Below are 15,588 nucleotides of genomic sequence, written 5' to 3'. Positions count from 1 at the left end.
ACCAAAGCTTTTTTTTTTTGGTGCAGCAAAAATACTCACCGATATTGTATTTCTGTTGAACTTCTCGTACCACCTGCGTGCTGGCCGACCTCCGAAATATCCCCTCGGTGCTGAGAGCTGCAAGATTGAGAAGAATAAAGGTCAAGGTGTACACAAGTTGGTTCCTCTTTCCGGTTACATGAATGGCATGTCATACAGTCGTCAAACCACTAAACACAATTCATAGTCACCGTATTTCTGTGCGCAGGTCACGCTCCATGACCATCACAAAGAAGTCTACTAGTGCAGAAGATGAGGGAGACTAGACCGGAGCTGTAGGACCACTTCTACTACCGTAGTTCCATCAAGCTACGGGCAACAATATTCTAGTCTGTACAATCTAATTCTATCTATACAAGGCAAAAAACAGTGTTCTGTTTGCTTGGACCACATGTTACTGACTCCCTGAACAAGCCATGGGAATGTACTGTAAAGCTCACCTGGTAAAGGAATTTCAGGTATTTATGTTATAGAGAAGGGTGGCGTGGGGGGGGGGGGGGGTTGCTCCCCCTCAGGACGCCACAAGGCAAAATATGTCAGGTGGCTATAGATTAGATTTTAATAGGGTTTTGGTGGTGTTGACTTACCACATAGACTTTTGGAAGTTGGCCATCCAGGCCTATGTTTTAGTATGTATATGCACAGTTGCACACATGATACTGGTTGATGACTGCTGGTCACATTTTTTTATTGCCACCACCGTTAGCCCCTTTATTTTAAATATCATTGGACATTATTATTCAAAAAGGACAAAGACAAAAGTATTTATATTATATTACCTATGGGTATTTTTTGCCTTTGGCAATTACAGCTGGACTGATATTGAAGGCCAAGTCCAATCCACTTCAATAGGACTCAGTTGGCAGTACCAACCCAGCCCACTGTGCAATGTACGGAGCTCTCTGCTTCCTGCAGCAAAACAGATCAGTATACAAAGACACCAGCCTGGGATAACAGCTGATCCTAGGGGTCCCAAGCGGTAGACCCCGCTGATTTGCTATTGATGACCTTACCCAGAGGATAGGTCATCAATGGGTAGAAGTGGGAAAGCCCCTTTAATTTCTTATGTAATGGGCCATGCACTGATGCTATCCTCACATGACTGGGACAGGATTTTCATACTCTGGAAGTAAATAATAAAAGGTTCCTATTGAACAGAAGCAACCAGAGATCTCAAGGAGTGGATACAGAACGTATAATAGTAAATTGCATAACATTTCATTCTACAATGTAGGAGCTGAAAATGGAATGCACCTTTAAAAAAATGCCCCTCTTAAAGCTGAAGACTCAAAAGATTAAGTTCTTGAAGTTGCGGGAAAATGTTACCCTGCTATATGTGCTAACAAAGCACACAACTACATAACTAGAATTCCAAGGCAGACATCAAGCCTAGCGAGATAATACTTATCATACGCTTGCTGTAGAAATTCCAATGGAAGAGACTCTCAAAAAAGAAAAAAATATTTACACTGAATACTTCCCATTCCTCACCCAGCTATAAAGCAGTCTCTAACAATGAGATAACAGTGCCCGTCTACTCCAGATACAGTAAAGTGTGGTGGGCTAGGACTTTTACCAGGTATAGGTGTCGGCAGACAGGGGGAGTAGAGCCAGCCTCTTGCATAGAGGAGCAGAAGTATTACAGATAAGTGCCATATAAAGCAAACATAAGTGAGCGTGTGTGCCGTCTTCTAAAGTGTGCGGCTCCTAAAGTGTGTGGCTTGTGCCATGTATGCAGTCCTTCAACAGCCATTCGAGGGTGAATACTGCTGTACGAGATGTGAGCGCGTTGCACATTTGGAAGCCTAGATCCTGGATCTAAAGGCGCAGCTTGCAACACTGAGACCCATCGCCAATATGGAAAGAAGGTTGCTGCTCACTGAGCTGGCATTTGCTGGGAAAGATGTGGGGGTGGATGGCAGCTAACTGGGTGACAGTTAGAAGGAGGGGTAGAGGGAAGAGAACCAGGGAGGCTAGTCCTGAACTGGCACACCTCAACAAGTTTGCAAAGTTGGCAGATGAGGGGAATGCCATTACAGAGCCAGCACCGCTGCAGCACAACATAGCCTCTGATTGCCAGGGGGATGTCTGTTCCAGTAAGAAGGGGTATAGGAGCGCAGGGCAGGCTAGACAGGTCCTCATAACAGGAGACTAATTTATTAGGGAAACAGACAGGGATCGTAGAACAGTGTGTTGTCTTACTGGAGCTTAAATTCGTCACATCGCGGATTGGGTTGACATTACTGGGAGGGGCTGGTGAGGATCCAGCGGTCATGGTACACATGGGCACCAATGACAAAGTTAGAGGTAGGTGGAAGGTCCTTAAATAAAGTTTCAGGGAATAAGGATGTAAGCTTAGGGCAAGGACCTCCAAAGCAGTATTTTCTGAAATACTACCTGTAGCATGAGCCACACCGGAAAGGTGACAGGAGATTAGGGAGCTAAACAAGTGTCTCAATCGTTGGTGTAGGAAGGAAGAGTTTGGGTTCCTGCAGAACTTGGCTATAGGTTCTACCGCAGGGACAGACCGAGAAAACTACCATCACAGAGGGTTGTAATTCACTAGAGGTGAATTTTCTGATCTTATCAGCAGTGAAGAGGGAACAGAAGCAGCAGCTACTTAGAAAGAGGCTGTAGAGATAGCTGTGTAGTATTGAGTGGGTGTAATTATGCTACACAGCCCCCAAAGAGAGGAGAGGGGAGGGGGAGCAGAGCCTGTGTGCATTAATGAGAGCTGATTAGTGTTGGGAACGCCCCCCAGCCAGAAACATGAATAGAGGAGAGCCTGTACACTATGTATGAGGCTTTCTAAATGCATGAGAATGAAAATAGTGCAAAAACAACATAAGTGCATAGCTTTTTATCCTGCAGGGACGTGTGCATATTGGTTTTTCATGCACAAAAGGTTTCCATAATCTTTAACTATCTTCAGATGATTTCTGACACCACAGCAACATATGAAATGAGCCTATAACAATTGGTGTTATTCTCCCATGCAAGATAATAATAATAATCTTTATTTGTATAGCGCCAACTTATTCCGCAGCGCTTTCAGGCATGGATAAATGCAAAACAATACAACAATTGCAACAATTACAATATGAGATACATTGGGTTAGACACAAATGGGTTGGGGGTGGTACAGGAGGTGCAGGGGTTGGGGAACACAGGCAATAGGAAATTTTATGTACAGATCATTTATCAGAAGGCAAACAGGGTGGAGCACCATAGGGAGGGGCGAGGGACTAGGTCAGGAGATTTGGTATGCTTCCCTGAAGAGGTGCGTTTTTAAGGCACGTCTGAAATCTCGTGCATCGGGAATTGTCCGGATGCCTTGGGGTAGAGCATTCCAGAGGATGGGTGCTGCTCTAGTGAAGTCCTGTAGGCGAGCATGAGAGGCTCGTATTACAGGGGTGTTTAGTCTGAGGGTGTTATCTGATCGGAGTGAGCGGGCTGGGTGGTGTACTGCCAGTAGGGAGGCGATGTATGGTGGCACAGCGCCATGCAGAGCTTTGTTAGTGAGGTAGAGGAGTTTAAATTTAGTTCTGCAGTGGATGGGCAGCCAATGCAGCGACTGGCATAATGCAGAGGCGTCTGAATAACGACTGGATAGAAAAATGAGTCTAGCTGCTGCATTTAGTATGGATTGGAGTGGAGCGAGTCTAGTGCGGGGGAGGCCAATGAGTAGCGAGTTGCAGTAGTCAAGCCGGGAGTGGATGAGCGCAACCACGAGCGTCTTTAGCGTGTCCGTGGTTAGGAACGGACGTATTTTAGCAATATTTCTGAGGTGCACGTGGCATGTTTGGGCCAGAGATTGGATATGGGGGGCAAAGGAGAGGTCAGAGTCCAGTGTGACCCCAAGGCATCGGGCATGCCGTCTGGGGGTTATGATGGTGCCAGACACTGGAATGGAGATGTTGAGGGGAGGTCAGTTAGAAGGTGGAAAGACAAGGAGGTCAGTTTTAGAGAGGTTTAGTTTGAGAAAAAGGGAGGACATAGTGTTAGAGACAGCGGACAGACAGTCAGTGATATTTTGGAGGAATGGTTCAGAGATCTCACGAGAGGAGGTGTATAGTTGGGTGTCATCAGCGTAGAGATGGTATTGGAGGCCAAATCTGTGGATGGTTTGTCGAATTGGGGCAGTATAGATAGAGAAAAGAAGGGGACCAAGGACCGAGCCCTGGGGTACCCCGACAGCGAGAGGAAGTGGAGCAGAGATAGAACCAGCAAAGGAAACACTGAAAGAGCGGTCAGAGAGGTAGGAAGAGAACCAGGAGAGAGCAGTATCCTTTAGACCAATAGAGTGGAGCATAGTGAGAAGGAGATTATGGTCGACAGTGTCAAATGCAGCAGACAGGTCAAGGAGGATTAGTAGGGAGTAATCACCTCTCGACTTTGCAGTCATCAGGTCATTTGTTACTTTTGTAAGGGCAGTTTCGGTCGAGTGTAGAGAGCGGAAAGCAGACTGGAGGGGGGGGGGGGTCGAGGAGCGAGTTGTCGGAGAGAAAGCGAGTAAGGCGGGAGTAGACCAGGTGTTCCAGTAATTTGGAGATAAAGGGGAGGTTTGAGACGGGTCGGTAGTTGGCAGCATTAGTCGGGTCCAGGGTTGGTTTTTTAAGCAGAGGGGATATAATGGAGTGTTTGAATGAGGAGGGAAAAGTGCCAGAGGTTAGGGAGAGGTTGCAGATTGTGGTAAGGTGAGTAATGAGAGCTGGGGAAAGGGAGCGGAGGAGGTGAGAGGGGAGAGGGTCGCTAGCGCAGGTGGTGGGGCGGGCAGCGGAAAGGAGCCTGGAGACTTCTTCCTCTGTCGTTGGTTCTAGCGTAGATAGTGAGTAGGTGCTGGGTGCAGTGCTGATGAAACTAGGATCAGGGCTAACCATGCAGCTTTTAGAGATTTCTTTTCAAATGTGGTCGATTTTTTCTTTGAAATAGGCAGCTAGTTCTCCAGCAGTCAGGTCTGTCGCAGGGGCCTGTTCCTTGGGGCTGAGGGGGGAGTGAAAGGTCTCAAAGAGTTGTTTGGGGTTGTGGGATAGTGAGGAGACAAGGGAGGTGAAATAAACTTGTTTGGCATGGTGAAGGGCTAGGTTATACGTTTTAAGCATGAATTTGAAGTGGAGGAAGTCTGCTGGCAGCTTTGACTTTCTCCACAGCCGCTCGGCGCACCTAGAGCACCGCCGGATGAAGCGCGTTTGGGACGTGAGCCAGGGTTGCCGTGGTCTGCGTTTGACGGCTCGCGTCACAGGCGGTGCCACTTCATCCAGGGCACGGCTGAGGGTGGTGTGGTAATATTCGGCTGCCAGGTTAGGGCAGGGGAGGCGAGAGATAGGCGATAGGGAGGACTGAATAGTTTTGGCAAACTGTTTAGTGCGGACAGACTGGAGGTTCTGAGAGAGAGAAGGTTGTGATCTGAGAGTGGAAGTGGAGAGTTAGTAAAGTGAGAAGCAGAGCAGAGACGGAGGAAAACTAAATCGAGAGTGTTACCATCTCTATGAGTGGGGGAGTCAGAGATTAGCGATAAGCCAAGGGAGGAGGTAAGTGTTAAAAGCCGGGAGGAAGATGAGGAGCTAGAGTCGTTAGTAGGAATGTTGAAATCACCAAGGATGAGGGTTGGGATTTCACAGGATAGGAAGTGGGAGAGCCAGGCAGCAAAGTGGTCTAGGAACAGGCGGGTAGGACCTAGGGGGCGGTAAATAACTGCGACACGCAGAGGCAGTGGGCGGAAGAGTCGCAGGGTGTGGATACCTTTATATGAATGGGATAAATAGATATTGCAATGCCTTTTTGATTGTTGAAGGCCTTGTTCTTGCTTACAGCCCCCATAAATTATGTCTTTATGGTAGAGTTATCCTGGTGTGCTTTGCTTGCATTTGTGGGACAGAAAGGAAGGGTATCATTTTCCATTAGAGAGAAGACTCTGGCTTTGGCTTATATCCTCAGTCATTGTTCCCAGGCTTGATAAAAGGTCTGATTTGGACTTGCAGTAATGCTGCCTTTCAATAGGTGGCGCTGTAGAGGCATTGTTCCATCTTTCCCATTTGGAACAGGAAAGAACATGCTGATTAGCTGAAGAGGGGTAAGGATTCATTTCCTCAACCACTCAACTAGAACCTGAGAAAACACTGCTTCTGGAGAGGTCATGGCACTAAGGCAGCTGAGAAAACAGGACTGAGCCAGTTAGCAAAGTGGCCTGCAATGGAAGGAAAGGTTCTCTTTGCAAATTCTCTGAAGAGGGTTACTCGGAATGTAATCCATTTTCCAAATATAACTCAAACAGAACACTTTGCTATATTAAGTTCTATGGCATCGTGTGCTACGATAACAAGCGCTATGACATGAGTGCTCACGCACTGTGACTATCATTAAGTTTATTACATCTGTAGTATGACATCACTGTGTTTCTCGTGCCTGTACTGTGACATCACTGTGCTTAATATCTATACTGTGACATCCCTGTTTTTCATGCCTGTAATGTGACGTCACTGTGTTTCTTATCTATATAGTGACATCACTGTTTATTAGCTCTATAGGGTGACATCACTGTTTTTATTGTCCCTGTACTATGACATCACTTTGATTGTCGCAGCCATGGCTTACACGCACCTTCGCATTTAATTTATTTGCTGGAAGTAATGACTTTGTTTTTCGGTGCATCACTGTGTTTATCACCTTTGTACTGTGACATCACTGTTTATTATCTCTATAGTGTGACATTACTATAGTGATTATCTCTATAGTGTGATATCACTGTTATTAATGATCCTTTTAGACAAGCTGATTCTCGTTTGAACACGCGAACGAGCGAGTGATGTCACCGTTAACTCATTCGCCCTCGTGCTGCCTGTTTAGACAAGCAAATGCATCTTCGGCCCGTTCAAATGAGAATTGTTCAGTCCCTGTATAAGTGAACACAGGGACCGAACGAGCGCTGTTTAAACTGAATGATAAGCGAATGAGCCAACGATCATTTTTATGCTTTCATTAAAATGAACAACGAACGAAAAGCGAACTATTCGTCATTGGCTCGCATTTAGACCGAACGATACTGTTTATTTCCGCTCGTTAGAACTCTGGATTATTAAAGGTGCTCTTAGACGTAATGATTATCGTTCAAACTGTAAAGGGTTAAGGCAGATAAGTGGTCCCACAAGGCAGATGGGCACTTCTACAGCAGTAAAGGAAGATGCAGGAAGGACACCTTGCTTATGAAGTGCCTACCGTAGAACTATCAATCCCAACAGCCCTAGTGATATTGTGGGAGCAGTACTCTAGATCAGTGTTCCCCAACTCCAGTCCTCAGGGACAGCCAACAGGTCATGTTTTCAGGATTTGCTCAGTGTTGCACAGGTGAAATAATTATTGTTGGTGCCTCAGACATTACCACAGGTGTTCTTACTATAGGCTATCTTGAAAACATGACCTGTTGGTGGTCCCTGAGGACTGGAGTTGGGGACCCCTGCTCTAGATAGCAAGGCTATGTGATGTTGGTAAACCTATGGAGCAGAGACCCCACCCTGTTTTATTCCCAGGGCCTCACTTTCTCCAAAACCAGTATATAAACAATATAAAATAACAGAAATCAACTTGGTAATGGATTGCTAGTAGCAGAACATTCTTCAATAAGCCAAGGCCCCTACCATACAGCTTTAGATAATCCACAGTCTCTTGCACAACTTGAGGAATCTTTTGATTGTTGTCAGGACGCTTGTCTTTGAGCCTGCAGATAAAATTATGGAGAGGAAAAAGAAAAGCTCTTAGGGGGGTTCTGTTTCTCCTTGTGGAGATCCAGCTGCTGTAGGGAGTTTTACAGGCAATGCTCCCTGGGAAAAGGTATGTAAATTAGCTCTCTTCTAAAAGGAAGAATAAAAGTCTCTCTAGTGCCATCTATAGATAGCTACTAGAGTTGAGCGAACATACTCTGCCGAGCTTGATGCTTGTTCGAGCATTAGCCTACTCGATGGTGCTCGTTACTCGAACAAGCATCAAGCCGTGTTTGACCCCGTCCCAGTTTTTGGCCCCTCCCCGCCGCGACGTAGTACGCTTCTTGGCTGGCTGGCTGAGGCAGAGTGAAAACCTAGGGAAAAAAAAAAGCTCGGCACCCGGCGTCCCACATACAAAAATGCTCGAGTCTCCCATTGTAGTCAATGGGGTTCGGTACGTGAGTAGAGCTTTCGAATTTTACGAAAAGCTTGACTCGAATAACGCGGACTCGAGCATTTGGGTGCTCGCTCATCTCTAATAGCTACCTATATGTGACATCAGAGACACTGTTTTCTTCTGGAGGACAACTAATCTGCAAAGACAAAAGGATGCAAAAAAAGTTTGGTTAATCACAAGATACTCACTGCTGAAGGGAGACCCCAAACTGTTGGTTTGGCAGCGGAGGTCGAGGTGGAGTGGTTTTTTGGCTGGGCGGTGTGGTCTTCATTGTAGCACGGATGAGCTCATCATATCTACAGAATAATTATTCAGAGAGGAGATGTCAGAATTGATTGGGCAGACTACTTTATGTGACTTCCATTAAAGAGGTTGTCTGATAAATATCCTATATGGAAATTTCTTAACTTCGGGGCCCTTTTCTATTAGCTGGAGCACTTACTAAGAGTGTTACTTTGGAGGACCTGGACAGTCCATTCATTTCAATGAGAAATGTGCACTACTACTTTTTCACCTATTGTGGCACTGCAGGGATATTGAACACTTTCTGTTAAGTCTTTATTTTTTACCGTGGGAAGAAAGTCCTTGTACAATAGATGCTAAAGGACAATATATTGAATATGTCCGTATATTAGCCAGAGTTCTCATTAGAGGCATATCATGTAGGTTCTATGGTAAGATTTCATAATTTGATTATAGCCCCTGTAATTGTCCTACACATATAAAGTATCCCTGTCAGAGTTGTAAGCTCCCCAGAGTTTCAAATAATATGTGGTATATAACAGGGCTTTACTTATATTGCCTCAGATACAGCAGGTTACTCTATGATATTTCAAATATCCATCTGATCTGGAAATGGCAACGTAATTTCAATCCAGAGCAGATAGACAGTTAATGAGCTTATATTGTTTCTGCTCATTTATTAGCATCACACTACTATAGCCCCCGTGATTTGTACATCAGGTTCAATGGTGACCTTTGTTTCCTCTGAGCTCACACTACCACTCATGCATAACCTAGGTTGGTAGATATAAGTCTAAGTTGTTCTCTATGGGACAGGTGGTGCTTAATTGGTGTCTGTATATTCTAAACCCTGTTAGCTGTTGATGAATAGCTTCTCTCTCTCATTGGTGCCAGGTAATGACCCCTACTAAGCTACAATTTTTATCCGAGGAGCCAGATATATTCTTCCCTGACTCCCCTTTTCCCCATCGATGCGTTTCTACAACTAGATATCATAGCTGTTTCATCAGGATGGAGTTTTGAGACAGATATACAGCAGCCCCTACAGCTGTGGTAGATAGATAGGACTTCTTCTAGGTGCTATATTTTACAGTGAGTGTACATGGCTAGATAAAATTCTTCCTATGTATGCAAGTTAGAACAATGATTACTTGAGTACTGGTTTGGGGATCCCCAGTTGATCCAACTTCATGATCTCCTCCAATTCACTGAGATAATTTGCGTAGAAGATCTTTCGACCAAACTTGAAGCTAAAGTGAAAGAATGAGACTGGAACGTTAATGTGTTTTTCATCTGTGTACACCCTAGACTGTGTAGTCACACCTGTTAACAAAGGGAATGGTAACACCCGGTTGTCAATTTATTCAAATATTACCAGGAGAAAAACCAGAGGAACGGCATTATGCGGGGTTCTACGAAAAAAGCTCTAGAGAGTTGTAAGACCATCTCCACTTTTGTGAGAAGGCCGCAAGCCTCGGGAGTGCTTACCTTATTATCGGTTTGAAGAGGATCAGTAAAGTCTTGATGAACATTGTAGGGTGCACAATGTACAAAGCCTTGATATTCTTTTTATACCTGGAATGTGAGAAGATATACAGTCAGTCAGCCAGGGAGTTAGAGATCCACTAACAATGGTGCAACTTCTAGTTCATATAGAAAGGTGAACTCCTAAAATCATCTAAGGAAGTATCACTTGTGAAGAACTTTGTCCTAATTAGAACGTTTTAGTCTTTTTTTCCTTCTCTCATCGCCATTATTTTATGTTCTATAGCAGTTACATTCTGTAGCAATTATCAGTACTAACTACGGAGCCATGATGCCATCTACAACCAATAAACACTATTAAACAAACATGGCCTACAGTTCATAACTACAGTACTGGTACCGCTGGACAGGTTGAATTGTATTATACATATATAGAGGTCTGCGTTAGTGGGGGGGGGGAAAGAACATTCTAGCCTGCTGAAAGAAAAAAAAAAAAAAACGAGAAAGAAAAAACCCAGAAGGTAGAAGGTTAGAGATAGACAGTACGGTGCTCTTCTTGAATACTTTCCTTTCTGCAGATGTCAGTGGGATATATATACAAATAGCTTCTTAATGGCTGCAATGGAGCAGTTGTGTTTCCTTCTTATGCTTTCTCCATGGACACAAGAAATTAAAGCCAAAACTATCATTAGTGTTCTGTCAGACGTCTACTATCCAGATCACGGTCCTCTTGTCAGAGATCAGACATGAAGAATCACCATAGAAAGCTTTCTGAACACACAAAGGTGTAGAGAAGCAGATGATAGAGCTCCTATTCAAATGATCCTGGGATAAAAGTTAGGAAAGTTCGGAGAGGAGCAGAGGAACTTTTGCAACCAGCACGGTACTAGCACTCTAGCAGACATGGTGGAATATATCATCCAAAGATCTTGCTGCAAATCCTCTATGAAACTACTGCAAAATTTGCATTTGTTACATGCAAGATATTGCTGTGGAGTCACTGCGGATTTCATCTCTATGTATTGAAGGGGTGAAATCTGTGCTGAAAAAAACGTGGCTTTTTTGCTGCATGCTCATTTTATCATGTGAAGAAATTCCTGCTACATGTGGATGGAGTTTTCAAAACCCCATCCACATGTATTCTACTGTAATTTGCTGCCCATTGGTGGAGAATACGTAGAAACTAGAGATGAGCGAGCATACTCGCTAAGGCAAACTACTCGAGTGAGTAGTGCCTTATGCAAGTACCTGCCCGCTCGTCTCTAAAGATTCGGGTGCTGGAGGGCGGCGGGGGAGAGCGGGCAGGTACTTGCACTCTCACTCTCTCCCCCCTGCTCCTCCCTGCTCACTTCCGCAACTCACCGCTCCCCCCCGCCGGCACCCGAATCTTTAGAGATGAACGGCCAGGTACTCGCTAAGGACAATGCTCGCTCGAGTAGTTTGCCTTAGCGAGTACGCTCACTCATCTCTAGTAGAAGCCTGCCACATCTGTTCTTACCGTAAAGCCAGCCATACACATCAGATACAGTAGCTTTTGGCCGAAAGAGCATACACATATATGTTAACATGCATATTTCTTCTGGTGGGAGGGAGTAATAAGACAGGTCAGCCAGCAGCTTATACCCCACAGGAAGAAACGATCAGACATGTTGAAATCCAACATGCCTGATCATCCTGATTTTTTCCCTGACATCTGCTATCCAGTCAAGAGGGCCCCCATAAATATTGCGTTTGTTGACTGCCGAAATCGGTGGGTTTAGAGGATTTATCTACTGCATATGACCAGTTTACCTCATGCTCAGCCTTCTGTATTTTCAGTCCGCTTTAGGAAAAAATTCCTGGCTATGCATAAATTCGGACCGGGTATATTTCACCATAACCTTCAGGAACATTTTAACACAGTTGTGGCTACCATTGCACAACTATTGAAGGCAAGCAGGTACACATACATATCTCTGCTTGGCTTCCTTTGTTTAACCAGAGCACCGCTCTATGAATTGCCAATTGTTTGGTTCTTCTTGCAGTCCAAATTTAGACCCTAGAACGTCTCATAAAGTAATGCATGTAAATACAATACACCGGTGTCCTTCCTCATCTTGGTCTGTGGGGTTGAGCGACAGGATGTAGTGACTGCACAAACTTACTTGCGATCAAACTCTCGATAGGCATCTCTCAGCCAGCCCAGAGATGGCTTGTTATCACTGGTCAGGCCGTGGTGCAGGTAAATCAAGGTGTAATCGCTCTCCACATACTGGTCCAATGTGTGCTTCAGATACCTAAGGAAAAAAGAGGGGGAAAAGGGAATTATTCAGATGACTTTTAGGTGTTCTGGTTGTTGTCTAAGCTTGGGAAAAAATGTCATCATGATCTATGAGCCTCAAGAGCTTCTCCTCCTGCCCACTCCGATACCTACTGATTCAAGGGAAGAGTTGCACATTAGTGTATACACTAGAATTGCTAGGAAGACCACCTTTTGCAAAGCTTGGTGATCCCTTTTGTGTAAAGTGCAAATTCTTGCATCTCTTAAAGGTTTTAAGAAGTGCGGTTAGTCTTTGAAATGTCAAAACTTTTCATCAGTGGGCATCCAGGTGTCGAGATCCACATTGATCACCGAAATGAAGGGGTTGCAGCGGTCACCTAAGCACTGTCCTCTGTTGGCTGTCTTCGCTGTATTCAACAACTCTCAGCAGCTGAAGGTGGGTGCAAAAATGTCTATAGAAGTCTATGTGTCTGTCTTCAGAAGCCGAGAGAAGCCAGCAAGCAAAGAAGACAGCTGAAGGGGCAGTGTGCTCGGGTGAGCGCTAAAGGCCCTTCACTTCAGCAATCAGTAGGGTCTTGGCACTTAGCCCTCCAGTGATCAAAACTTTTGACATGTCGCTCTGACATGTCAAAAGTTTTTAAACAGCACAGTCACTTTTTAAGTAGAACTATACATTTTGATGATCAGAGAATGCTCCAATAAAAAGAGTTAACAATAAATTACCAGGGGTTTATAAGGGGTTGTACCACAACTGCAAGTTAACCACTATCCACAGGATAGGCGATAACTTGTTGATTGGTGTGAGTATTACCCATGTCCAGTTCTGTCTGTCACCGCAGGGGGTCACTTTCACAACAGTGACGTCAGCACCCCATGCATTTCAATGGGGCTGACAGAAATACCCAAGCTGATGCCGCTCGGGTATTTCCGCAATCTCATTTAAAGTGAACAGAGCCCTAGTTCCATTCAGTCTCCTCCTCACTGCGGGGGGGGGGGGGGGGGGGGTGCAGTAACTCCATAGTGAGGATCATGGAAGACACACAAACCTCATTCTTGAGATTGCAGAAGTCTCAGCAGCAAGACCCCCAAAGATGAGCAAGTTATCCTACCCTGTGAATAGTGAATAATTTGTAATTGTGGTACATCCCCTTTAATTACTGATACCACAGATAGTACATGAGCTCACTATACCAAAATAATAAACGTTGCTAAAATAATTGAGGTTTTTTTTTCCTTTTTAATTTTTTTTTCTTGTATTGTCCCTTCTAGTTTTGCTTTTTGCATGCCTGCGCTTAGAAAAACATGACTGCTATTTCAGTGTTGTCCCAAGGTTGTGTCTGCTATTGCAGTTCAGCTCCATTGAAGTTGAATGCGTCTGCGGTGCAATAAAACATTCTGTATACCATCTATGGTTGCAACAGACACCACCGTCATCAAACATCCAGGGCATGCAGAAGAGCTGATAGGGAAAGTGAAGGGGTATGAGATATTTTATCTCCCCTTTGCTTCCCTGCTCCATTATAAAATCAGTCCTGCTAAATATGGATGCAATGTCTAGAAGTCTATGAGTGAATTGCTGTGTATATGTATAGGTTTTCCAAGTATCCACACTAAGATAAATTACATTCTCCTTTCTTCTGTGCTATTTGGGAGAAGAAAAGAAGGAAACGGTACATAAAAAGGAATCATCACATGGAAACCAGCAGGGATTGCAATAAAGTTAGGATTTGGATTAGTCTGGCAAAAAAAAACAACACAGAAGGGGTTTAAACACAGCTGGAAATAGCAAAAAAACTGAGGAATGCAGAAGACCAAGTACCAAATATGGAGTGCAAGCGGTCACCATGAAGAGGAAAACATCAGGCTCGGTGGGCCGGCTGCCTGCGCTCCTACGTCTACCCACCTCTTACTCCTGGCCTGAATTAGGGAGGTCGATTAATGTTAGCTGGAAACACGATTGACATACAAACCACACGATGTGCTGGGATTATTACTGCTACTTACTGCAGGAGCTTGACGTGATCGAGCTGGTGACAGGGGGGCAGACGGCAAGCACTAAACACGACAATCTTGCGCCCGAATTTGTCATCGCCTGTAAGAGAGAAGATAGCATTGTAAGAACGGGGGGGAAAAAAAACAAAACACAAATCAATCTAAAGTTTCTAAAAGTATCATATGATAAGTGGAGGTGCAACATCTATGAGTGACTGAAACGTATCTTCTGACCCCCATCCTGCAAGGCAATCACAGAGACATAGTCACAAAGTTCGAAAGTTAGTATTTTTCCTTTAACTCTCATAGACATCAATAGAAAGAGTCATGGACATTCGCAGCCGTCTTCTCTATTAAGCCTCCCACTTTATGTGGCCACTCCAGGCTGCGGCTTAGGGTGACCCCTGCTCTCCCAGAGGTGGGACTCCTACCTACAAGATACACTATTCTACCAAAAGTAATTGGACACCTAAGCAAGAATCATAAGTAGCATTTCTTTCTATATGTTACTATTTAGGGGGGCTCCTTTGGCTCTAATGACAACTAATACTCTGTGGAATACTTTTTAGTAACATTTGATACACTTCAACTGATATTTCCCTTCATTCATCCTGAAAACGTCTATTGAGTTCTCTCAAAGAAGATGCATCGGCCCGTCTACAATAGTGCAAGGAGCATCACCATTGGGCAGGTAAGCAATGGAAGAACTTTCTGTGGAGTGAAGAATCACGCTACTACCCTTCACATCAGGTGGATGTACCTGGGTGTGGAGGATCCTGGGGAATGCCTTTTACCCGAGTGTGTTGTGCCAACAGTTAAATATGGTGGACATTTTATTATGGTCTGGGTATGTTTTACATGTCATGGCCTCGGTCCGCTGGTTGTAGTGGCAAGAATCATTAACACGGCGGTGTACATGACATTCTAGACAATAACCTGCTGCCAACAATGAGGTAATACTCTGGGAGTGGTCGGCCATACTTCCAACAAGACGGGCTGGACAGAGTCCCGACCTGGACCTACTGAACATCTTTAGGACTAACTGGAACATCAGAGCAGGAAATATGAACAGCATCCATCTTCTCTGAGAGAACTCATCAGATGTTTGCAGGGTGAATGGAGGGAAGCACCAGCCGATATTTATTAGATGTTAGTATAAAGTATGCCACGGAGAGAATCCGATATCATTAGGGCCAGATGAGCCGTACTAAGTATAAATATATGGAAATAAATACTGCTTTTCATTCTTGCTCAGGTGTCCAATTAGTTTTAGTAGGACAGTGTATCCACCCAGTCTCCTGTGGATAGGGCATAAATCTCTATAGTGGTATAACCTTTCCCCATCTGAATATGCAAAGAGGGGATGAAAAAGTACCTCCACAGCAAAAAATATTGGAAAAGGGCATCCCTATAAG

At 44.6% G+C, this 15,588-nt stretch overlaps 1 protein-coding gene across 1 annotated transcript in view; it reads right to left on the bottom strand.

Annotated features, from left to right (window-relative positions):
• Nucleotides 1–15,588, bottom strand: part of ARHGAP1 (Rho GTPase activating protein 1) — a 49,196-nt gene that overhangs the window by 4,209 nt on the left and 29,399 nt on the right. The window contains exons 4-10 of the mRNA XM_066583385.1: nucleotides 14,186–14,273; nucleotides 12,066–12,197; nucleotides 9,925–10,011; nucleotides 9,588–9,686; nucleotides 8,382–8,489; nucleotides 7,674–7,753; nucleotides 40–117 (exon numbers count right to left, since the gene is read on the bottom strand). Coding sequence (XP_066439482.1) covers nucleotides 40–117; nucleotides 7,674–7,753; nucleotides 8,382–8,489; nucleotides 9,588–9,686; nucleotides 9,925–10,011; nucleotides 12,066–12,197; nucleotides 14,186–14,273 — 672 coding nt within the window. The remainder of the gene's footprint in view (nucleotides 1–39; nucleotides 118–7,673; nucleotides 7,754–8,381; nucleotides 8,490–9,587; nucleotides 9,687–9,924; nucleotides 10,012–12,065; nucleotides 12,198–14,185; nucleotides 14,274–15,588) is intronic.

Source organism: Eleutherodactylus coqui, chromosome 11, assembly GCF_035609145.1.
Source record: "Eleutherodactylus coqui strain aEleCoq1 chromosome 11, aEleCoq1.hap1, whole genome shotgun sequence".
Classification (NCBI taxonomy): domain Eukaryota; kingdom Metazoa; phylum Chordata; class Amphibia; order Anura; family Eleutherodactylidae; genus Eleutherodactylus; species Eleutherodactylus coqui.
Note: the sequence above shows the minus strand (reverse complement) of the source record. Positions and strands in the feature narration are given on the sequence as shown.